At 47.0% G+C, this 26,250-nt stretch overlaps 1 protein-coding gene across 3 annotated transcripts in view; it reads left to right on the forward strand.

Annotated features, from left to right (window-relative positions):
* The first annotated feature begins 711 nt into the window (after positions 1–711).
* Positions 712–26,250, forward strand: part of PRDM11 (PR/SET domain 11) — a 49,419-nt gene continuing 23,880 nt past the window's right edge. For 2 of the 3 annotated variants that reach the window (XM_075567253.1, XM_075567255.1), the window contains exons 1-5: positions 712–1,003; positions 10,480–10,601; positions 13,624–13,727; positions 15,199–15,461; positions 17,133–17,200. In XM_075567253.1, the coding sequence (XP_075423368.1) occupies positions 10,486–10,601; positions 13,624–13,727; positions 15,199–15,461; positions 17,133–17,200 (551 nt within the window). In that variant the 5' untranslated portion in view covers positions 712–1,003; positions 10,480–10,485. Of the gene's footprint in view, positions 1,004–4,014; positions 4,349–10,479; positions 10,602–13,623; positions 13,728–15,198; positions 15,462–17,132; positions 17,201–26,250 lie in introns of those variants that run through there. The other variant, XM_075567254.1, reaches the window with a different exon arrangement.

Below are 26,250 nucleotides of genomic sequence, written 5' to 3' on the forward strand. Positions count from 1 at the left end.
AATATGAAACGAGCTGCCAGCACTGACAGGGTTAACAGTAACTTGGTAATGCGACAGGTCTCTGCAGTACAGGGGTTAATAGGGTACAGTGTGTAACTGTCACCTAAATGTCACTTAAAGTGAAAGACTCACCCTCTGCCAGCACTACATGGGTTAAAAGTTGGTGACTTCAGCAAGGGGTAGAGAAGGGGGGCTCAACTTTAGTCCTCGAGCCTCCCTCCCCCCCCCTCCAACAGGTCAGGTTTTCAGACTATCCCTGTTTCAGCACAGGTGGATCAACCAGTCCCTGCTTCAGCACAGGTGACTCAGAGGCTCAGTCTTCGATTGAGCCACCTCTGCTGAAGCTGGGATATCCTGAAAACCTGACCTGTTGGGGGGATGGGCGGGTTGTTTTTACCATTCTACCCCCCCCTTTCTTTTTTTTTAGTTAAAATAAATGACAAATAAAGACACCACCTTGTCCTTATCCTGGAATGCATGCGGCGCTTTTTTGTCACCCCGATGACAAGTCTCGGTTTCCCTTCCGAACCGGACCAGTCATGTCCTCAGCCACCCCAGCAGTGCGCGGGTTAATGCGGGTGTCAGTGACAGCTCAACACAGTGACATATATACATACACACACATACACGCGCGCGCGCGCGGCCTGCCGTACCCTGGCCCGGTGACCCCGCCCCCTGTCCTGCCCCGGTGACCCCGCCCCCTCTCCCGGTCCTGCCCCGGTGACCCCGCCCCCCTCTCTCCCGGTACACGGGGGTCCGGCCCTGCCCCGGTGGCCCGCCTCCTGTCTCCCGGTACCCGGCCCTGCCCCGGTGCTTCCGTCCCCCCCGTCACTTCCTGTGGAAGAAGATGGTGGCCACAGCTGGCAGCAGCGGAGGAGGGGAGAGGAGGAGGGGGCGCCGGCGGCCCTGAGCGCTGCCCCCCATTTCCCCCCACCCCGGGGGCACCGCGCCCCCACTCCACTATCCCCCCCCCACCGCGGGGGCACCGCACCGCCCTGGGAAGGTGAGTCTGCCCCGAGCCCTCACACTAGCCACGGTGGCCAGTACCCTGCGGGGGACAGAGGGGGGTGCGGGGGCACGTTAGGGCGGTTATTTGCCCGGAGAGGGGGGGTGTGGGTATTAGGGACACGTTGGGGCGGTTATTTGCCCGGGGAATGTGGAGTAGCCCCCCCGGAGAGAGAGAGGGGGGGGGGTGCAGGTATCCGCGGGAGCGCGCCCCGCCTGCCTGAGTGCACGCGCGCTCCCGATGCGCTGTTTCGCTCGGCTCCCGTCTTCTTTCTTTTGACGGGCAGGCGGCTCGGCCAATGGGGGGGGCGGGGTGGGGGTGTGACGTCTGCGAGGAAGGGCGGGTCTTCGGGCAGGTGGGTTGATCTGCTTGTGAGAGGCCCTGTGAGGTCAGGGTGTCATATTCCTGCAGTGTGCGCTGGGCCGCACATGGGGTTATATATACAGGGCTCCATCATTAAACGGCCAGTCCCTCCTAGGGGCAGAGTGTACTAATGGTAGTGACATGGTTAAGGGGTCAGTCACTCCTAGGGACAAAGTGTACTAATGGCAGTGATATGGTTAAGGGGTCAGACTCTCCTAGGGACAAAGTGCACTAATGGCAGTGACATGGTTAAGGAGTCAGTCCCTCCTAGGGACAAAGTTTACTAATGGCAGTGACATGGTTAAGGGGTCAGTCCCTCCTAGGGACAAAGTTTACTAATGGCAGTGACATGGTTAAGGGGTCAGTCCCTCATAGGGACAAAGTGTACTAATGGCAGTGACATGGTTAAGGGGTCAGTCCCTCCTAGGGACAAAGTGCACTAATGGCAGTGACATGGTTAAGGTGTCAGTCTCTCCTGGCAGAAAAGTTTACTAATAGTGACATGTTTAAGGGGTCAGTCCCTCCTGGGAGCAAACATATCACTGTCATTAGTGCACTTTGCCCCTAGGAGGGACTGACCCCTTAACCACGTCACTGCCATTAGTACACTTTGCTCCTAGGATGGATTGCCCCTTTGAGGGGTCACATCTGGATTGTGGATGCTTGTTTTTTTTACCCAAATACTGATCTTTGAGAGGGTTTGTTCTTGTGTTATTTCCCAGTATTGGAAGCTGAGAAATAATCTTGCCTCGTTTCTGCCTCCGGCTCATTGATCCGAGCAGCGGTTCAGATGGATCCAATATTGTTTTCTTTTTTTGTTTGTTTTTAAAAAAAAATATATTCTGCTTTTCATAGAATATATTATTCAGAGATAAAGGGGAAGCCCTTTGCTTCTGGTACAGTTTGTGAGGGGCTTTCTGAGGCCAGGATAAAGGATTCCTCCACATAGCCTTCTACAGCACTACTTGAAGACTTAGGCTTTGGTCCCGCTGCGTCTGGCGGTGTGCGCGACCGCGCGGCAGCGGGCCACCAGCCCCTTTCCTCCACTGTGGAGGTCCCCGCTGGCGCCTTCCGGGTGGCTGACTGCGTGCTGTGATGCGTCAGCCAGCCGGAGCTACAAGGAGCTTGTGGTTTCGGCGAGTGTCACGTGACACGCAAGGGAACCAATCACGGATTGGATCCCAGCAGCCAATCCGATTTCCCTCCTTTGCTCCGATTCCCCTCCCCTCCGATTTCTCCCTTCTGCTCCTCCGATTCCCCCCCTTCTCCGACTGATCCCCCCCCCCCTCGTTCCGATTCACCCCGTGTGTATTTGCCTGTGTGTGTGTATGAGTGCCTGTGTGTGTGTGTGTGTGTGTATGAGTGCCTGTGTGTGTGTGTGTGCCTGTGTGTGTCCTTCCCTCTGTGTTGTTCGCCCCTGGGACTCCTGGCTTCAGAGTGCGAGGGGCTCTGGGAGTGAGAGAGGGACCGACGTGGGGGGTCCGACAGCACGAGAGCCCTCCGTTCAAACCACGCCCCCCGCTCAAACCACGCCCCTCCTGCTCCCTACAGACCGCAGGTAGCGGTCAATTGCCTCTCAGCGCGCTGCCTGCATGCAGTGTGGGCGTGCTGACTGAGGGAGCGGGGCCTTAGCCTAAGGCCGTGATTATACCAAAAGGAGCCAGTGCACTGTGCGCCGCCGCGCAGCTCGAAAACAAATAGCAAGAAGACAATTAAAATGTACATACCTAACGCGCTGCATGCGCCGCCAGGAACTGCAGGGCGGCAGACAGGAGAACAGACTTGAGAATTTGTTCTCGGCAGGCGACGGCGTGTCGTGGTCGGTTTAGCCAATGAGGGCGAACAGCTCACGGCCACGCCTCCCTTCTTCTCCGGCTGCCTCCTTCAGTTCACATGCCGCTTTGCTGGATCACAGCGGTGACGTCATCAGACTGCGCGCACACCCATACTGGTATAATCGTAGTCGTACTATTAAATACTTATACAACATTTTGGTCAGGATCCGTGATCCTCGGCGCGTTCCTCGCTTACGCTAACCCGCGACCGGGTGTTCGCTTCTCCCGTTTCCTGCAGCACATCTCGCCTATTGGCGAATACCAGCATTCCATCTAGGGGCGCGTGCGCGGACCACACTCTGCACTAAATGCTGGCCCCGCCTCCAGACTACGCTCGCACGGTGACGCCACCATCACGCAGCGCGCTCCCGCTATGTGGGACACTCACACATGCGCAGAACCTTCCTTGCTCTGCCTATGCTAATTCCTCTGCCTAGTATACACCTTTGCTGATTCTCTCCAGCCAACCACAGCCAGGCATACTACTGAGTATGCTCTCCTCTCATTGGACAAGCTCCCTTTATATGCTCAGCTGCCACACTGGCAAATTGGCTGAGCATAAACCTTCTTGTGAGCAAAGTGTTCACTGCTGTCTTGCCTCCACAGTCTTGTCGTGCTTCCAGATCCTTATTCCTGACCTTAGCTTTTGCTCCAGACTCCGCTCTTCTGTTCTCCTGACATCAGCTATGTACGACGATCTGCACCTCTTCAATACTAATCTCGGCAAAGTACCACGATGATCCGGCTCTCTCCAATCCAGACCACGGCTAAGTATCTCCTACGATCCGCTACTCTTCATGCCGAGACCGGATGGAATAATGAGGCGTTAGCAGCCGCCTTCTGGCAAGGTCTTACGGAGATTTTAAAGGATGAGCTCGCAGCACATGAACGTCCCACTTATCTCGATGAACTCATCGCCATATGTATTCGCATTGATCTACGTCTGCAAGACAGGAGAAGTGAAAGATCTTGTCATAGGCAGCTTACTCCGGGGGTTCCTTCTTTCCATGTCGGTACAGCTGAACCCCTTCCGCCAGATATCCCAGAGCCTGTGCAACTTGGAGGTAACAAGTTGTCTTCCAGCGAGAAACAGCGTTGATGCAATGCCGGTCTCTGTCTCTACTGTGGCAATCCTGGACATCAGGTACTCCTTTTTTTTTTTTTCCCCACAAGTCGGGAAAACACAAACTCCCAATGAGGTCCAGGGGAATCACATTGGGAACACTTTCTACATCCTCTGCCGCAGCTAAACAGCTGCCTACCAGGATCTTGCTTCCTGTTGCGCTTACCGACGAGGGCCTCCACACTTCTGCTATGGCCTTTCTGGATTCCGAGTCGGGAGGCAATTTTATCGATCAAAGCTTCGACGAGAGAAATAACATCCCCCTCGTTCGCAAGAAATTCCCAGTAGGGTTAGAAGCCATAGATGGTCGACCTCTGCAACCAGCATATGCTGGTTCTCTTTCATCTTTGTACAGGTGAGGACCACAATGAAGAGATCCAGCTGAATGCCATTCACACCCCTTCGGTGGACGTGATTCTTGGCCTTCCATGGTTGCAACTCCACAATTCATGCATCGATTGGTCTGCCAAGGAACCTGTCCTGTGGAGCCCCTTTTGTTCCAAGAACTTCACTGTGCCCATCAAAAGTATTAGTGGGGTTACTGCTCCCAAAGAAGAGAAGGTAAAATTGCCCGAGGTCTATGCCGAATTTCGCAACGTTTTTGATAAAGCCAGATTTGAGGTCTTGCCACCACATCGTCCTTTTGATTGTCCTGTTGACTTGCTACCTGGCTCTGTACCTCCCAGGTTAATTTCTTACCCAGTTTCCCTTCCTGAGACAAAAGCTATGAAGGAGTATATCCATGAAAATTTACAAAGGGGTTTTATTCGAAAATCTTCTTCTCCAGCCGGCGGCGCAGGCTTCTTCTTTGTGAAGAAAAAGGACGGGTCACTACGTCCATGTACTGATTACAGAGGTCTTACTAAATTACTTAAATCTTCACTAAATTGGACCTCCGTGGGGCCTACAATCTGGTAAGGATCCATCAAGGTGACGAATGGAAAACGGCTTTCAATACCCGTGATGGCCACTATGAATATTCCGTCATGCCATTAGGTCTCTGTCATGCCCCTGCTGTCTTCCAGGACCTGATATAGCATATCTGAAGATTTCATTAATCAATTCGTCATCTATCTGGATGATATAATGGCCTTTTCTACGTCCTCACAGGAGCATGTCAAACAGGTACTTCTACGCCTACGTGAAACCATTTGTTTGCCAAGCTGGAAAAATGCCAGTTCCATCAATCCTCCACAGCATTCCTAGGATACATCATTTCCAACACAGGTCTCACCATGGATCCTGCGAAAGTAAAGGCGGTTCTGGATTGGCCTCGTCCCACTACCCTCAGTCGTGCAACGTTTCCTGGGGTTTGCGAACTACTACCACAGGTTCATTCAAAATGTATTCTCTGCGGTAGGTCCCATCACAGCTTTAACTAAGAAAGGTGCGGATCCTGCTTCATGGTCGCCGGCAGCTATCCAAGCTTTTGATCACTTGAAAACCGCCTTCAGTTCTGCACCTATCCTCATTCATCTGAACCCCAAGCTGCTGTTCACCTGGGAGGTAGATGTGTCAGAATTCGGGGCCGGTGCTGTTCTATCCCATAAAAGGAAACCTCATTGCAGACTTCACCCCTGTGCCTTTTTCTCGAAAAAATGTTCTCCAGTGGAACAAAATTATGACGTGGGTAACCGGGGACTCCTAGCAATCAAGTTAGCCCTGGAGGAATGGGGACATCTGTTTGAAGTCACAGAGAACCCGATCACTATTCTCACTGACCACAAGAATTTGCTCTATATCGAGGGCGCTCGACGCTTAGGGGCTCGTCAAGACCGGTGGTTGCTTTTCTTTTCCCGTTTTAATTTTATTATCTCTTTTCTTCCGGGTTCTAAAAATATCAAAGCCGATGCTCTTTCCCGTCAGTTTCTTGTGGCCGACAAAACCGAGAATCGGCAGGAACCCATTCTTCACTCCAAATATATTCTATCCGCCAACTCTTTTTGATGCTTTGTGAGACATTGTACAAGAGCAGTCTCACATCCCTGAGGGTCTCGTAGTTCCTGATGGGTGATTGTTTACCTCACCACCTCATCGGAAGAAGGTCCTTGAATGGGGTCACTCTTCAAAGTCTTCAGGTCACCCAGGTGACCCAGATGGACCACCGACCTTGTGGAACGAACCTTTTGGTGGCCCGGCATGCAAAAGGACATCAAAGAATTTGTTGCTGCATGCTCGAAATAAGACTCCCCAGGATAAACCACCAGGACTCTTTCGACCGCTGCCCATCTGGGATCGTCCATGGACACACTTGTCCCTGGACTTCATAGTCGAACTGCCGGTATCTAAAGGGATGAATACCATCTTAGTTGTGGTAGATCGTTTTTCAAAGCAATCTCATTTTATTCCATTGAAAGGTCTCCCCAACTCTCCCAAATTTGCAGACGTCTTCATCAAAGAAATCTTTCGCCTCCATGGGGTACCATTGGTCATAGTCTCAGATAGAGGGTCACAGTTCGTATCCAAGTTCTGGTTCTCCTTCTGCCAGCAACTAGGGATAGTGCTACATTTTTCTTCAGGGTATTATCCCCAAACCAATGGCCAGACTGAACCGAGCAGTCCCTGGAGCAGTATATCCGGTGTTTCGTTTCGGACACTCTGGACGACTGGTCTGATCTCCTTATTTGGGCTGAATTCGCACATAATTTGCGCAATGAATCCACCACTGAGTCGGCCTTCTTTGTTAATTATGGTTTCACCCATTACCTCTACCCATCACTACCCCCACTTCTGGGGTACCAGCAGCAGACATCAGAATTTATGGAGAAGGATCCAGGAGAACCTCAAAAAGGCAACTACCAGACAAAAGCTGCCACACTGGCAAATTGGCTCAGCATAAGCCTTCCTATGAGCGAAGTGTACACTGCTGTCTTGCCTCCACAGTCTTGTCGTGTTTCCAGATCCTTGTTCCTGACCTCTAGCTTTTCCTCCGGACTCCAATCTTCTTCTGTTCTCGTGACCTCGGCTACGTATGACAATCCGCCTCTCTCCAATCCAGACCATGGCTAAGTACCCCCTACGATCCGCTACTCTCCAACACCGACCTCGGCAAGTATTACTGACCATCCAGACCTCTCCTACCCCGACCCGGATACCTCGACCAATCTACACTCCAGATGCGCCCACGCGGCTGTGGGTTGGTGTTATATCAAATCCCCACCTCGGCCTCGTGGTCACGCCTTGTTTGTGGTGAGCACTCCGTTACCGTTTTAGGACCATGTAGTTTAAAGTGTTTCTGTAAGGTTCAAGAAGGAAGTATCTTTTAAGAAGATAAAATAAAAGAACAAGACCTATTGCTTTTTGGGTGGTAGACCCAAGAGTAGTTATATAATCTCATCCCATTATTATAATATGTGCATCATGTAACTCTTCCGTATCTCTTCTTGTGCTTTATATAAGCTCCAAATCACAAGCGAAATCAAACAGCAATATTGGTGGCAAATACATGGACATGAAACTCGCGTGACTTTACTGTAAACAAAGAATAATCCACCAATAAAATGTTGTACACATTTCATTTTAACACACAAAGCAGTTATGCACGGATAAGGCGCAGTACAGCTGGGGATAAATTCCTGTTTGATACTGACGGAAGAAATGTAATCATCGCAATGGACTAGAATATTCACAGAACTTCGGTAACTCGGGGCTCATAACGTCACGTTACCTAAACCAGTAACGGCCGATCTCTCGATCAGTAACGGCCGATCTCTCGATCAGTAACGGCCGATCTCTCGACCAGTAACGGCCGATCTCTCGACCAGTAACGGCCGATCTCTCGACCAGTAACGGCCGATCTCTCGACCAGTAACGGCCGATATGTCGACCAGTAACGGCCGATCTGTCGACCAGTAACGGACGATCTGTCGACCAGTAACGGACGATCTATAAACGATTAACGGATGTTGTTTCCGGAGTTTAGTGCATATCTACAAAGCTAATTCTATGCAACAACAATGGCTGTTCTACATCTCAGTTGCATAGGTTTAGCGGAACATTATTGTAGCGCAGCGTCGCGTTCGCTTCCAATAATCTAACATTCACTATGTCTTATTATATTATTATTATATTATTATTACTCCCATCTGGACCCGAAAGTGAAGTTAAAAAGGAAAGACAAATAACGCTATGTTGGGTAAATCATCGCTAACTGTTGGGTTTTACACCCACCCCTACCCTGTAAAAGCCCTATTTCAGTGTCTGCATGCTAGTAACGCTATGTATAGGTATAACCTAACTAACCTAGCGGTCCCTGTGTTAACCTTAACAGACCTTTGGGGATATGTTAAGGGGGACTTTTGCGCATATAATTATCACTAACGGACATAGTAGTTAGTGCCATGCTGTTTCCGGGAGCAAAGGTGACTTAATATTTACATTATTGGCCTTTGAATTCATAGCATGACGTCAGGTTTTTGATGTGGTGTTTAGAGGAAGAATTCCAGGAATACATTTAAAAAAGATATTAAACATATATTACATTATCAAACAAGTGTTAAAAATAGTGAGTGCTTTAACTTGTTGTCAGTTACAAACTCCCTGGAAACTCACCTTTTCCAGGAAGCTTATCTTCCATACGCCTAACATCCTCACCCTCTAACATCCTCACCCCTTCCTAACATCCTCATCCTTACCCCGAAACCTTAATGGGATCAGCTGTGCGGCGGGGCCATACCCCATCCTGATGTATACTCCGCCCCACAACAAGCAGCCACTTTACCCTTTTTTTTAAACATTGTCCCTTATTCCCTGTAGAGTGTAAGCTCTCAGGATCGGAGCTCTCGTTACCTTCTTTATCTGTGTGCGCTTGATTTGTCCTTATTTGGTATGTAATTCTGTTTATTATATATATTTATATATTGCAAGCAGTAGCGGGGGTTTCTCTATAGTTTAGTGCTAAAACTCACCAAGACTTACAGGAAATCCGTGAGTAGTGACAGCTCTGCCATGGGATGATGCAGAGCCGGTGACACGCACGAGAGCGAGCAGCGAGCGCGTAGTGAGTGAGTGGGAACTAAGGTGAATATGCCCCCAGCTGCAGGGGAACAAGTCCAGAACTGTTTGCAGAGCGGAGGGGCAGAACAATACATTCCTGGGCTGTGCGAAACCAGAGAGGGACTCAGCCAATACATGTCACATACCAAGGCTTAATATTAACCCTTTTGCTGCTAGAGAGGGGTAAATGCAGCTCTTCGTGTTTTCTTTGTGGCTTTTTATGGGAAATATATGACATTATAATGCTACAAAGGTTTGCTACAAGGTATTGAGCGAAATGACCAACATTTATAAAGACAGAATATAGATAAAATTCACATTAATGTACGTAATGATTGGTCAGGTTGGATGTAGCGTTGGGGCCTTCTTGTCTCTTGTTGTATACATAAGGCCGCGTCCATGGTCAGTGAGGGCGCGCGCGGCACAATCACAATGCCTTAGATCACAGCCATAGACCGCGAGGGCGCACGAGGAATCGGTTACATTTCATTCCACGGCGCGCGGCCAGGTCATGTGAGTAGTTCGCCCAATGAGGGCGCACCATCTCCGTGACATCACGGCCGCGCCCCCCGACGTCGCGTCTACCCTGGCCACAAATTGCTGGAGCTAAAAATAGCGGGTGACGTCGCACGGACGCGAGTGCGCGGTCACCATGGACCCAGCCTAAGGTCACAAACCCAATAGCACTCCCAATGACACACACACATATAATATATATATATATATCTATATATCTCTATATCTTGGGTTTTGAGCTTGCTAAGATTGTGTATGTCTCTACAGTATACACTTCCAAGTGAAGATATTCCGTTCTAATAAGCCATGTTACAACTTCTGTGGCAACGATGGTATAGAGGTGGGCAGGATGTCCACTACCATGAGCTTACTCTTTAATTCAGGGGTGGGCAACTCCAGTCCTCAAGGGCCAACATCCCTGCTTCAGCACAGGTGGTTCAATCAGCCTCCGCACAGGAGGCTCAATCAGTCCCTGCTTCAACACCGGTGACTCAGTCTTCGACTGAGCCCCCCATGCTGAAGCAGGGAGATCCTGAAAACCTGACCTGTTGGTGGCCTTTGAGGGCGGGAGTTGCCCACCCGCTGCTCTAATTGAAACCAGGGGCTGAGAGAATGAATGATTAAAGATCCTTCTCTTTCAGGGCACCATGAGTGAAAGTGTGAAGGATTGCCGGCCATCGTACAGCCCACCGCTTGGAGACATCGTGAGGGTGAAGAGAGAGGCGGTCTCCCCAGCTGAAGAGCAGGGATACAGGCAGCTCTGGTGAGAGACGCGGAGGCTGCCCACGTGTGGCACAGGCACACACGTGTCAACAGAGAGCGGTCCTTTTAAATCAGCGATCCGGCCACATAGGTCTATTTTTATTTTGCAACATTTAAACCAGGGGCTCCTCGGGAGGTGAACAGACCCGTTTTTATAGCTCCTGGGACTTCCTCCTACAGCCGGTTCCCAAGGTAGCAGTGTAGTTACCAATGTTCTCCCTGAACAATTACGTGGCCGTCCAATACCGTTGCGGTTTCCGATTACCCCCGTGGGACCCATAAGGTTTGGCGGCCATATTAAACTCCCGATGGGGAGAACACTGGTAACTACCCCTGTAAGTATGTCGCTACATCTCCTGAGGATCCCCCAGTACAGAAGGTAAAAGCCAAGCAGTTTTGATTGCTCCTCTAACACCATATATGCATTTCTAACGCTATATATACGCTCTTCTAACACTATATATGCTCTCCCCTAACACCATATATGCATTTCTAACGCTATATATACGCTCTTCTAACACCATATATGCATTTCTAACGCTATATATACGCTCTTTTAACACTATATATGTTCTCCCCTAACACCATATATGCATTTCTAACGCTATATATATGCTCTTCTACCGCTATATACGCTCTTCTATCGCTATATATGCTCTTCTACTGCTATATACACTCTTCTACCGCTATATACGCTCTTCTATACGCTCTTCTACCGCTATATACGCTCTTCTACCGCTATATACGCTCTTCTAACGCTATATATACACGCTCTTCTAACGCTATATATACGCTCTTCTAACGCTATATATACGCTCTTCTAACGCTATATATACGCTCTTCTAACGCTATATATACGCTCTTCTAACGCTATATATACGCTCTTCTAACGCTATATATACGCTCTTCTAACGCTATATATACGCTCTTCTAACGCTATATATACGCTCTTCTAACGCTATATATACGCTCTTCTAACGCTATATATACGCTCTTCTAACGCTATATATACGCTCTTCTAACGCTATATATACGCTCTTCTAACGCTATATATACGCTCTTCTAACGCTATATATACGCTCTTCTAACGCTATATATACGCTACTCTAACGCTATATGTACGCTCTTCTAAGGCTATATGTACGCTCTTCTAAGGCTATATGTACGCTCTTCTAACGCTATAGATACGCTACTCTAACGCTATATGTAAGCTCTTGTAAGGCTATATGTACGCTCTTCTAAGGCTATATGTACGCTCTTCTAAGGCTATATGTACGCTCTTCTAAGGCTATATGTACGCTCTTCTAACGCTATAGATACGCTACTCTAACGCTATATGTAAGCTCTTGTAAGGCTATATGTAAGCTCTTGTAAGGCTATATGTACGCTCTTCTAAGGCTATATGTACTCTCTTCTAAGGCTATATGTACGCTCTTCTTACGCTGTATGTACGCTCTTCTAACGCTATATGTACACTCTTCTAACGCTATATATACGCTACTCTAACGCAATATACGCTCGTCTGACGCAATATACACGCTCTTCTACATACACTTATTAAGTGATAGGTGGCAGAAAGAGAAATATATAATATATATTTAAGTTCCTGCCAACAAATTAACCTTCATCGTGTTGAAAACCAAAACAAAGCTGCTGATTTTATGAGATCTGTTATATATTGTGTCCCCTTCGCTACAGCACGGGCCAGCTACGTACTGCTCAACTCTCGATGCGTTTTCTGTTTGAGGGAGACAGTTGTACGTGCTCTGATATAAAGCTGTACTGAGTATTACTGCACATTCCATCTATCTAAAGCCGCAGCTGCTTTGAGATTGCAGGCATGAAACGGTCTGCAGATCAAGAGTATTTGTATTTCCCTTTCCGGGTGACTTCCCGCTGGAGTTACCGGATTTACTTCCTGGTTTCGCAAAGGGGATTTAAATGGCCCTCAAATTGGAAACCGCGACTGATGACGGTGTGGCTTCCTAGTGGCCTGCGGTGTGGCAGCCATTTTTGTTTCCCCTGGTGGGAGATTTTTAACCCTACAGTTCTAAAGTGCGGGGTAATAGTTTCAGGCGAGGAGAATCCTGCAACACAACGTAGACAAACTGATTCTTCAAAGTGCATATAATTAGCCCAGGGGTTCTCAACTCCAGTCCTCTCCCCCCAACAGGTCACGTTTTAAGGATATCCTGGGTAGGGTTTTTTTTAGGGTAAGGGGTTGGGGTAGGGGGATTTTAGGGTGAGGGGTTAGGGTAGGGATTAGGGTAGGGGGTTTTAGGGTAAGGGGTTAGGGTAGGGGGTTTTAGGATAAGGGCTTGGGGTAGGGTTTTTTATGATAAAGGCTTGGGGTAGGTGTTTTTAGGATAAGAGCTTGGGGTAGGGGATATTAGGGTAACGGCTTGGGGTAGGGGGTATTTGGTAAGGGTTTAGGATAGGGGTTTTTAGGATAAAGGCTTGGGGTAGGGGTTTTTAGGATAAGCGGTAGGGGGTATTAGGGTAACGGCTTGGGGTAGGGGGTATTAGGGTAAGGGCTTAGGGTAGGGTGTATTTGGGTAAGGTGGGATCTGTATGAGATGAAGCACAGCTACAACAGCACAAAAAACGGAGGATCAACCACGGGAAACTCCCATAAAAAATAGCATTTATTCAGCTCATGGACAGCTTAACAGATAGAACCATATCACCTTTGGATTGGTTTTAGGATAAGGGCATGGGATTTTTAGGTGAAGGTCTTTGGGGAGGGGGTTAGGGTAAGGGGTTTAGGCACTGAACCTTAGCGACGATGCGGCCAGCGGCCGGGTGAGTCATGGCGAAGCGGTGGCCATTTGATCGCGGCGAAACGGTCATGACCAAATATCCTAGACCGTATCCAAATGCCACTCCTCCTGTGTAAATAACCTGTACATTGCTCAGCAAAGTCCTAAGACGGAGCCGGTCCGATTGCGTGACTGCCCCGATGCCCGCACCTGTCTTTGCTGCTCTGGAGTTGATGGGTGATAACGTTGTACTGATGTTTGCAGCTCTGCGGGGTCGGACTCTCACTGCATGGAACTGGAGCCCAGGAGACCGAAGGGCAAGAGAGAACTGACCATGTCTCGGAGCATCCAGCAGGTGGATTTCTGGTGTAAGTCACGTTGCCAGCCGCGCGGGCGATAGCTGCTTATCCCAACGTGTGTCTCTTGGCGTGAGTGTGTGACGCTGCGTCGCCCCCCATCACCGGTTGTAATTTAGGATGAGCGGAAACGGGGCGCGGTAAAATGAGGCGGGGAGGAGTTACGGGGCGCGCATATTACAGCGAGATGTATTTAGTAGGGTGTGAAGGGCCCTGACTTTTCTTACAGTAACAGACGCATGTCATTAAGTTGGGTTGATTTCAATCTGGTTCCAAGCTCTGAAGTTGGAGGCTCAGGGGAAGTAGGTCTTTACAGAAAAGGGTTTTGTATACGTGGAACAGTCTCTCAGCAGAGGTGGTAGAGGCTAATAGAGTAAGGGGAACCCCCCGAAAAATGCATGGGATACACTACAGATTAAATCCGAAATATAAAGGAAACCCAAGGATCAAAAAGGTTTTACAGCAGATGGGAAAATAGGCAGGCTGGGTGGATCAAATGGTTCTTATGTGCTGGGAAATTCTGTTTAAATTTGCATGTCATTACCCAGAATCCCTGGCTGCAGTGAAAGCACCGTATGCCAAGATATAATGGGGAAGGGCAGGGTTGCACACCTGTGACACACGTGAATGTGCTCACAGGTTGGATTTTGTTTACTCTTTATGTTTGTAAGTTTGTTACATTTGTGGCAGCCGCAACATATAATAGAGAAAGGTGCGCACCCAACCCCCGTTTTTTTGGGGGTTTTTAACCCTTAAAGGAGCAATTGAAGTCGGCTGATTTTTTTTGCAGCTGTGGGAACCCCCTTCTTCCATAGATACTTACCTCCATAGTAGGTGCCGGTAGCTGCTCTGGCTGAGCAAGCTGGGCTTTAAAATTTAAAGCTCTGTGTCACATGGTCCAATAGGAATCCGCACTGATGACATCATGGCTTCCTATTGGCCCCCAGGGCCTGAGATCTTTAAACAGAGGACATATTGTGAACGCTAGTAGCCTAGGAGAACTGCTACCGGCACCCACTTCGGAAGTAAGTATCTCTGGAAGCAAGGGGTCCCCGGAGCTGAAATTAACGGGGTTCAGCACTAGAGAGCTTCAATGCTGTATATACTGTGTTGGCCCGAATATAGTACGGCCTCGCACATAATATGATCCTAAAGTTTTGACGGTGTTCTGCATGAAAAATAAAAGGTGTTAGGCGGCGCATATAATACGCGTACAGTTTCCGGAAGGATATTTTTAGGAAAACAACATAGCACTATATTCGGGCCAATACGGTATATAAAAACATGTAAAAAAAAAATCACAGGCTTGGATTGTTTCTTTAAAAAAAATTGTAATAATAATAATAATATCTCTATGTTAATGTAGACTTTGGAGGGGGCTCCAAATTAAAGGCTTGATCATAGCCCCAAATTTGCGGGTAAATCCCTTCCCCGCAGGGTATCTGCAGGTATTGGGGACTGATGTATCTCTCCCCTCCCTCAGTTTGCGAGTCCTGCCAGGAATACTTTGTGGACGAGTGCCCGAATCACGGACCCCCGACACTTGTACCCGATACGTCGATGCCCATAGGGATGCCGGAGCGGGCGGCACTGACTGCGCCCTGCGGGATCGAGGTGGTGCGGGACAGCAGCGGTGAGAGCGAAGTGCGCTGCGTGGACAAGGTCATCCCCAAGGGTCACGTCTTTGGGCCCTACGAGGGGCAGATCTCCTCGCAGGACAAATCTTCAGGCTTCTTCTCCTGGCTGGTGAGTGATCGCTAGAAACTTGAAAGGGCCAATCTTGCTTCGCTCACAAAAAGGACCATTTTGTAAACCGGTTTACAATGTTATACCTGGCTGTGCTCAAAGCTGTGACCATGCAGCAAGCTTAAGCCTATAGGGAACCATGTTAAAAATGGTTTTTGAAGCAAAAAGTGGCACTGTGTGCTCATTTGCATGTCATTTCCCAGAATCCCTTGCTGCAGTGGAAGTGCTGTATGCTGGGTGATAATGGGGAAAGGCGGGGTTGCAGACCTGCCTAAGACATGCAGATGAGCATACAGTTGTATTTACATTTATATATATATATATATATATATATATATATATATATATATATATATATATATATATATATATATATATATATAGTGTGTGTGTGTGTGTGTCTGTCTAAATGTGTGTGTGTTGATTATTATTTTTTTAAATGCCATGAATCAGTGAGATACAACACCATAAACATGTCACCGCCATTAGTTACTTTTGATTCTGTGATGGACTTTACTGCTGGCGCTGTGCTTGCCTCTGGCACTGTAGAGGTTAAGTCTTCTTCCACTTGGTAACTTATATTAGAGTTGCAATAAGCAAAAACAAAATAGAAAAATGTACAGCACTCGCTGAAATGGAATATAAATGTAGAAAATGTATTACATCAGTTTACATAATAATAATAATAATAATAATAGCATGTTCTTGTATAGCGCTGCTAGTTTTACGCAGCGCTTTACAGAGACATTTTGCAGGCACAGGCCCCCGGCCCGTGGAGCTTACAATCTATGTTTTTGGTGCCTGAGGCACAGGGAGATAAAGTGACTTGCCCAAGGTCACAAGGAGCCGACACCGGGAATTGAAGCAGGCTCCCCTGCTTCAAACTCTCAGTGCCAGTCAGTGTCTTTACTCAATGAGCCACTCCCTCTCCCATAGAAAGGACTGAAAATATAGCATAAATAAGCGACGTTTCAGACCTCCCGGCCTTTTATCCAGCTCCGGGAGGTCTGAAACGTTGCTCATTTTTGCTGCATTTATATTCAATTTCAGTGAGTGCTGTACATTTTTCTATTTTGTTCTATTTAATTTGGAGCCGGATGGCGGTCCTGGCTTCACTACGTGCACCTTGGCGCTAGATAAGTATTTTTTTGGTTTCCTCTTTGTATTTATATTATCGAGTGCCCTGAACACCATCCGTTTTAGTTTCGCTGAACTCGGGGTTGGCGGGGAGGGGGTGTGTCCCTTAGCTGACGCGGGGCCCCCTGACATCTGCCGAACCCTATCGATGAGCGGGTTGGGTTGGGGGGCTTGCTCCGGTGACCAAAGACAAAGTTGCATCGAGAGACGGCGTTACGTCTTTCTATCTGTGACCCCACGTCTGTATTTGGGGGTAGGGAGGGGGGGGGGGGGGGTGTCAGTGTAACACGGATTAGGTCTGGGCCGTCCCGTATTAGCTAGCCCAGGGGTGCTCAGCTCCATTCTTTAAGCCCCCCCCCAAAAGGTCAGGTTGTCAGGATATCCCAGCTTCAGCACAATGGCTCAATCAGAGGCTCAGTCCATGAGGGGGGGGGGAGCTATGCTACTTTAATATATTCTGTCTCATTTAGCTTTGCTTCGGGCTGTACCCCAAGGGCACAATAATTCATGATTGGTTTTTATTTTGTGATACAGATTGTGGATAATGACAACAGATATAAATCAATTGACGGGACGGATGAGGCTAAAGCTAATTGGATGAGGTGAGTGTCACATTGTATTACCAGCAGCATGCGATGCCCTGTATCCCGAGCTTATACCTTTCTCATTACACTTTGAATGAGTTTTATACAGAAGATTTGTCTGCTAGTACAGTAGCTCCTTGCAGGATTCTTCAGGCACCACTAGGGAATTTTGAAGGGAGGGTTGTTGTTTGGGGAAGAATTTAAAGATTATTGCTTAATTCCCATGCATTTTCACCTTCTTTCTCAGAGTTGAGGGGGAATTACGTAGTGATCTTTAAACAAACTCCCATTATTTAGCAAAATTGGTAAGAAACTGCACCTCAAGTTGGGAATTATTATAGGCCCTGTCCTGTTCTAAAAATGCCATTTTGGTATCTGGACTTGGCTTACACTCAAGAGTGGGAAGTGTCGCTCATACTCCCCCCCACCCCCCCATTTAGATTCTCCCCTAGAGTTATCGTGAGATTCTCCCCTGGAGATATTCGTGTGATTCTCCCCTGGAGATAACAACGTGTGATTCTGCCCTGGAGATAACAACGTGTGATTCTCGCCTGGAGATAACAACGTGTGATTCTCCCCTGGAGATAACGTGTGATTCTCCCCTGGAGATAACAACGTGTGATTCTCCCCTGGAGATAACGTGTGATTCTCCCCTGGAGATAACGTGTGATTCTCCCCTGGAGATAACGTGTGATTCTCCCCTGGAGATAACAACGTGCGATTCTCCCCTGGAGATAACAACGTGCGATTTTCCCCTGGAGATAACAACGTGCGATTCTCCCCTGGAGATAACAACATGCGATTCTCCCCTGGAGATAACAACGTGCGATTCTCCCCTGGAGATAACAACGTGCGATTCTCCCCTGGAGATATTCGTGTGATTCTCTGCAAATAGTTTACACAAAAACAAAATACTTCAGCACTACGCATTTTGGGGATATGTTGATTTTTGAAACAAAGCTAGTTTACATGCAGCCGAAGTTAGGGAAACCTGATTGATGAGATGTCTTCAATGTGGGAACATCAAACGAGTCACAGAGGGGGGCGATAGTTACAAAACATCCACTTGTGACTGCAGATTAATGTAAGTAACTTCTTGTGGGCCTTCATGTATTCAAATAAACAAGCACACCCGGCAGAGTCGTGACCTTTCAAGTAGATAATTATTTTGATTTTAAAGCTGTGGTTTCTCCCCTACCCCCCACCCCCCCTGAAATATCCTGATACATTCCCCGTTTCTTTATCAATTTCCTCACAATCCATCCACAATCATTAGCAGCAAATCACTCATAGACTGATCTATCAACTGTAAATAAAATGGCTAAATGAAAGCAACACAAGGTTCAGTTTAACTTCAGTGAGTGACATCCTGTAATCTGTATTCTTGTTATTTTTTGTGTATATAAAGACTGACTGTAAAACAGTAGCAACTGTGTTCTTCCACTCAACAAGACACAAAATGTCCAGTACTAACTGTCAATGTTTCAGCAGGTTATACTGGGTATTTACAATGTACGTTCTCCTGTGCGCAAATAACCAGCCTCACTAGGGTCATGGTTCTTTAAGCCCATTTGCAGACAAACACTACCCATTTCGTATTTGGATTCCTCATATGCTATCTCATACAGATTATTCTTCTCCCATGGTCTACGCCAGGGTGGGAATTTATATGCTGGTGATGGATTGGAAATTAGCCAAAACAGTTCAGTAGCCACGTGTACACCCAGATACTAAACAGCTCTCCAGTGCCAATGTTGGCAACACTAGATCGTTTCAACCAATGTGAATTTATATGATGATAGCATTACATATAGCCTATAAAAGGATTATAAGCAATCAGGCACATTCCCTACCAAGAGATGTGAGGGAGCTTCTGTTTTGGGTGATACAGGGTAGATGGGTCTGTGCGGAGTCCTGGACATCTTCTGGCGTTCACCATAGTAGTTTGATGATGGAGACACCCATTCCCATTTACCCAATTGTGCTTTGTGGGGTTCACCCCAAGGAACATGTCAGTGGCGACCGAGAGAAAGAGGAAGCCCAAGTTCTCCAAGGAAGAGCTGGACATGCTAGTCACCGAGGTGACCCGCAAGGAAGCCATGCTGTTTGGGAGGAAGACAATGAGGCTGTCCCATGCCGACCGAGACAAGATCTGGGAAGGGATAGCTCACAAAATCACCTCCATCAGCCAGGTGCCCAGGTCTGTGAAAGACGTCAAGCACCGCTGGGACGACATGAAGAGAAGAACCAAAGACAAGCTGGACTTCATGCAGAGATCGCTCCCCGGCCCCAGCGGGAAGCACGGTCCAACCATTGTGCTGACTGCCCATGAGAGAGCGATAGAGTCTACTCTCCAAGCACAGCAAGCCCACGGCTTCCGAAGACGAGATCTGAATGCTCCTGAGAGCCCCACGACTAGCAGTAAGTACCAGAGCCCTCTAAAGCCAAGTGTCCTACTATCCTAGTTCTTGTTGAGTGAAAGAAGGGGTGACTGGGGAAAGTGTTAAGATTCTTAATGATAATGCTCTCATATCAGGGAGACATCAAGGCATGTACTTCATTTAGGGCTTTTATTTTCCCGACATGCACACGTAAACGCAGCTGCTGTATAACAATAATAGCTGGCTGATTATCTTCGCATTTGGCTAAAGCAAAGAAACCCGATTTAGATATTGTAAAGATTAATATTATATGTCCCAGTCATGTCAACCGAGAGAGTTATATGTCAAACCCTTCTGGCTGCAATGCTGGGGCAATACCAGTGCAGGAAAACAACCCCAGATTGGTCACAGGAAAACACCCCAAAGTTCTTGGGAAGGTGCACACATTATAATAGACTTTAAAACTTTTACCAATGTATCAGGGGTTATTTATAGTAATACCCCTCCTGTTGCCTCTGCCAGTAGGGAACAGAGATTAGAACAGAGGTGGGCAACTCCAGTCTCCCCCCTCCCCCCCAAACAGGTCAGGTTTTCAGAATATCCCTGCTTCAGTATCGGTGCAGCCTTTGAATGAGCCACAGACTGAGTAACCTGTGCTGAAGCAGGGATATCCTGAAAACCTGACCTGTTGTTGGCCCTTGAGGACTGGAGTTGCGCACCCCTGGATGAGAGAGTCTGCTGGCAAAATTGGTGCAAAACTAACTTGCAAGAAAAACGACACCAGATTCATAAAAAGAAAGGGCTAAAAACCACCATTTCAGAAGATTCTTTTTCTTTGATAATTCTGGTGCTGTTTTCTGCTATAATTTTGTACTAGTTCTGCAGCTGGGAAACAAAGCGACCCAACGGGAGAGCGCATACTGTACATATTCTTGCTGCAGCTGCCTGTGCCAGGGATTCTCAACTCCCCAACAGGTCAGGCTTTCAGCACATGTGGCTCCATCAGTCCCTGCTTCAGCACAGGTGGTGCAGTCTTCGACTGAGCCACAAATTGAGCCACCTGTGCTGAAACTGGGATGTCCTTAAATCCTGAGATACTGGGGGGTCTTGAGGACTGGATTTTAGCGCCCCTGGTCTATGCAATAAGTGGCAGAGAAAATATATGGGGATTTAATGGACTTTTACAGCAGTCTGCAAACTTATATGGATATTTTGTAACACTTCACGTGTGTGTGTGTGTGTGTGTGTGTTCATGTGTTTAGCACGTTATACATACAGGTTAGGTGCATGTTTCTTTCCTGGCCGCATAGCCTCTGCATTCCAACTCATCAACCCTTTTCTCCTAGTTCTCCCTTTGGATTCACACATATCTTACTTCTATAACAGACACTGTTGCAAAAAGCACATGGCTCCTGCTCTGTGGTGTGTGTCTAGAGAACTCAGAGTGATGAAGTACGGGAAATGTAGGTTGAATCCAGTTGACGGATAGTTAGAAGTATCTGCCTTGCTAGTGCTGGAGTAATTGGCGGAGGTGTAGTTACTTGCTGCTATGTGCACTGCAGAGCTCTGATACACATCAATATATGTTTACAGCTTGAGGAAGCCTAGTTGAACCTATGAGATTAAGGGAGTTATCGTCCTAATCTGTTACAGTTGCACTGACACGAGCGCTTCATAATGGTAACATGTGATTCTCTTTGTCTTTTAAGCTGACGAAGAAGATGATGATGATGATGATGATGATGGGGAACTTCCAGGCCCTTCTCAGGGACACCCCCATCTGTCGCCATTATCCCAAAGCATGGGAGAAGCGGGGCCGATCTCTGGGCCGTCTTTTCTCTGCACGTCCTCCTCTTCTGATCAGTCTGACGCCAACAGTAAAAGACCAGATCGGCCACGCACTGCTTCACATGCTATACCTTCCCGTAATGTCCCCAGGCCCCGAAAAAGACACCCGTACGTCTCTGACTTTGACAGACAGCTCTTAAATTCTCACATCCAACAGACTGACCTGCTCAGGCAGTTCTGCCATGAACTGGTGTCCGTCCATAAGGACATGGCAGTGAGCATGCAATGCATGGGACAGAGTATGGCTGAACTCACTGGACAGGTGACCAAGATGTGCCAGACCCTGAATGATATCAGTGATGGGATCCAAGCCTATCACGGTACATTAGGACCTCAGGATAGCAGAGGGCCAGCCCGACAAAGGCCTTCATCAGAACCCAACGGGAAGACCATCAAGAGCCATGTAGAAGAAACCCCATCCTGTAGCACTCGGTCAAGGAAGAGGAGGAAACAGTAAATTGGAAAAGGGCCCCAGATCTTCTGAATGTACACTTAACACTTTCAGCGTCTTCCAATATAATCAAGTAGGAGTATAATAGAATGAAGTTACAATTATGGAAAACCCTATCACTATATACAGCTTTTCTTCTGGCAATATGGAGATTTTTTTGTACAAACTTTAAGCAGAGTTTTCTTAGCAGATTTCAACTTATGATAAAAACAAGCTAATGAGATCTTCGACGATCTCTTGGGTACCATCCAACTGGAGATGGCTTGTCCACTCCCTAAACCAGGGGTTCTCAACTCCAGTCCTCAAGACCCCCAACATGTCTAATTTTCAGGATATCCCTGATTCAGCACAGGTGACTCAATTAGTCCCTGCTTCAGCACTGGTCAAAGACTGAGACACTGAGCCACCTGTGCTGAAGCTGGGATATCCTGAAAACGTGACCTGTTGGGGATCTTGAGGACTGTAGTTGAGAACCTAGGCCCTAAACCATTACAGTGAGACTACTCTTGCAGATATAAAGACATTGTGTCAAGATGGGATATACTTACGTGTTGGCATTTTGAAGAACTATGAATGTAATCGGTCTTCTTTCAGAGGAGCGAGAGATCATTGTATTATCAATAAATATATGCGTGGAAACCATTACATAAGCTGTAGAACGCTACTGCTTAAGCAAAGTAATGAAACATAGCACTATGAACGTAACTTTGTGTAAACCGGGACACTGAAGTAGAAGTAAAACTAGATGAGGATCTGTGTTTTAGGAGATACAAAACTGCAGTGTTAAAAGTGAGAATTAATTGCATTTGTATTCCTAAGACCTGTGCAAAAGTAACTAAGCTCTCACTCGCCACCACTTCTAGCTTCCATGTTTGTCTCTGTATCATACAGGAATTACTATAGTATTGCTTGGAATTCCCTTGCCGTTGTGAGGGGTCAAATGAAATCAGATTTTGTTTATCAGTATTTTTTCTGATATGGCAATAAAGTTCTCCATATATACATATCTGCGTCACCGCTTGCATGTCGTTTCTTCCTCGTTGCATCCGCCAAGAACCACCACATTTTAAGGGGGTGAAAGTACCTGTCGAGGATTTTACATCCCTTTAGCGACAGGTTATTCTCCTCTCCAGCAGCTCGAGGGTTTTACGTAAATCCTCTTTTGTTTGTTTTTTTTGCATTCGATTTTCAATACTTCAAACTGAAGAGTTTCAAACTGCTCCTAAGTGCACTAACGACGCTAATTTCCAATTGCAATATCGGCAAGTGAAACAAGCAGTGGGTGTCCGTGCATGTGTAAATAAATATGCTAACCTTTACTGAGTACACTTTCTGCCTAAATAACAATCCTCCCTTTATGATGCTGCCCGCCAAAGCAATACAATCATTTTGGTTTCCAACAAGACGTAACTCTGATACACTATTTCACCATATCCGATGCGCAGTGCGTCATTGTAACATCTGCTGTGTGCTTTAGGAAAAAGACTTGTCTGTCTGATAATGGATTAACATACAGTAGATTAACTAATAATGTTGTCTGTACCCGTGGTTCTTCAGTAGGGATTGTCTTGGCTGAATAAGAGTTGCATCTACAGTAATCGGCAGATTTGTAGATGTAGCATACAGGTACTGTGGGGAAGACTCGGGTACAGGTTAACGCTTCAATGGCAGATAGTGTAGAGTCGCAGTGTGTTAACCTGCACCGGAGGTTAGGGAATCTCCCCCTTGGGAGATGTTTATGTAACTGGTGCAGACGGTCATCCATTTCCTGTCTGTTTCATACACGCAACGTGCAAGGGGTATGGAATACTCTTTAGGGTGGTGTCTTAAATATACAGTATTGTGAGTTCTGTTGCCGTCCTGGGCAGCAGTGCTTCTTCTGATCCCTACGTCCATGTGCCTCAGTATCTGCCACGGAAGTACGTGGCCCGGTGCAAGGTCCATGTCACTTTTGTCTTGTTCTCCCAATTGAAAGTTTTTGGGGCTGGGGAGGCCAACTCCAGTCCTCAAGGGCCACCAACAGTTCAGGTTTTCAGGATATCCCTGCTTCAGCACGGGTGGTGCAGTTGAAGACTGAGCCACTGATTGAGCCACCTGTGCTGACTCGGGGATATCCTGAAAACCTGACCTGTTGGTGACCCTTGAAGATCGCCGTTGGCCACTCCTGCTTTGGGACGTACGTCCTAAGATTTTATTTGACAAAAACCACATTATGCATCAGAATGTCAGTGCTGAAAAGTAATGCAAACCTTCAAACAACCTGCATCGGGTGTATGAAGACTTTCTACATCCGACGTGCAATTCAGTGCTTGAAATGATTCTGACGCGTCCCGCAGGTTGTTGAATACCTGATTGATATCATTTTAAATGAAAACAGAATGATGTGTATTTGAGTTTTGTTTCTTTTAAACTAGTCCTAGTAAATATTAATGCGGAGTGTAATATTATTTATAATGACCACGTTGTGAGAATAATGACATTTGTAAAAACAGCCGAGCTGCAAGAATAATTGTTTGAGTTGCCACATACAGTAGCAACGTTTGGCGCTAACACTATTAGGAATTTTTTTAGGGTTTACGCCAAGTTGCGCAGACATATTCTTTGTTGTACATTCCATCTGGGTCTGTGCACCAAGCGCAGCCCATTTCTGTGCGTCACGACAAAAAACACACACACTTGTGACGCAGCTGGCCCTGATGGAGAAGTTTGAGCTTAGTACATAGGCGCACAAGCGCAATTGAAATTGAGTTTGACATTTTCCACTCAGCTACATAGTTACATAGTTTATTAGCTTACAGCCAGTCCATTCCTTCTCATCTACATAGTTACTGGCTTACTGCCAGTACATTCCTTCTCGGTTACATAGTTACATAGTTACTCGCTTAACGCCACTCCATTCCTTCTCAGTTACATAGTTACTAGCTTACTGCCAGTCCATTCCTTCTCAGCTACATAGTTACTAGCTTACTGCCAGTCCATTCCTCTTCAGCTACATAGTTACTAGCTTACTGCCAGTACATTCCTTCTCGGTTACATAGTTACATAGTTACTAGCTTACTGCCAGTCCATTCCTCCTCAGCTACATAGTTACATAGTTCCTGGCTTACTGCCAGTCCATTCCTCCTCAGCTACATAGTTACTAGCTTACTGCCAGTGCGTTCCTTCTCAGCTACATAGTTACTGGCTTACTGCCATTCCATTCCTTCTCAGCTACAGTACATAGTTACATAGTTACTAGCTTACTGCCAGTCCATTCCTTCTCAGCTACAGTACATAGTTACATAGTTCCTAGCTTACTGCCAGTCCATTCCTTCTCCGCTACATAGTTACTAGCTTACTGCCAGTCCATTCCTTCTCCGCTACATAGCTACATAGTTACTAGCTTACTGCTAGTCCATTCCTTCTCAGTTACATAGTTACTAGCTTACTGCCAGTCCATTCCTCCTCAGCTACATAGTTACTGGCTTACTGCCAGTCCATTCCTTCTCAGTTACATAGTTACTAGCTTACTGCCAGTCCATTCCTTCTCAGCTACATAGTTACTAGCTTACTGCCAGTCCATTCCTTCTCAGTTACATAGTTACTAGCTTACTGCCAGTCCATTCCTTCTCAGTTACATAGTTACTAGCTTACTGCCAGTCCATTCCTTCTCAGCTACATAGTTACATAGTTCCTAGCTTACTGCCAGTCCATTCCTCCTCAGCTACATAGTTACTAGCTTACTGCCAGTCCATTCCTTCTCAGTTACATAGTTACTAGCTTACTGCCAGTCATTCCTTCTCAGTTACATAGTTACTAGCTTACTGCCAGTCCATTCCTTCTCAGTTACATAGTTACTAGCTTACTGCCAGTCCATTCCTTCTCAGTTACATAGTTACTAGCTTACTGCCAGTCCATTCCTTCTCAGTTACATAGTTACTAGCTTACTGCCAGTCCATTCCTTCTCAGTTACATAGTTACTAGCTTACTGCCAGTCCATTCCTCCTCAGTTACATAGTTACTAGCTTACTGCCAGTCCATTCCTTCTCAGCTACATAGCTACATAGTTACTAGCTTACTGCCAGTCCATTCCTCCTCAGCTACATAGTTACTAGCTTACTGCCAGTCCATTCCTCCTCAGCTACATAGTTACTAGCTTACTGCCAGTCCATTCCTCCTCAGCTACATAGTTACTAGCTTACTGCCAGTCCATTCCTTCTCAGTTACATAGTTACATAGTTCCTAGCTTACTGCCAATCCATTCCTTCTCAGCTACATAGTTACTAGCTTACTGCCAGTCCATTCCTTCTCAGCTACATAGTTACTAGCTTACTGCTAGTCCATTCCTTCTCAGTTACATAGTTACTAGCTTACTGCCAGTCCATTCCTCCTCAGTTACATAGTTACTA

This window comes from Ascaphus truei, chromosome 12 (assembly GCF_040206685.1).
Source record: "Ascaphus truei isolate aAscTru1 chromosome 12, aAscTru1.hap1, whole genome shotgun sequence".
Classification (NCBI taxonomy): domain Eukaryota; kingdom Metazoa; phylum Chordata; class Amphibia; order Anura; family Ascaphidae; genus Ascaphus; species Ascaphus truei.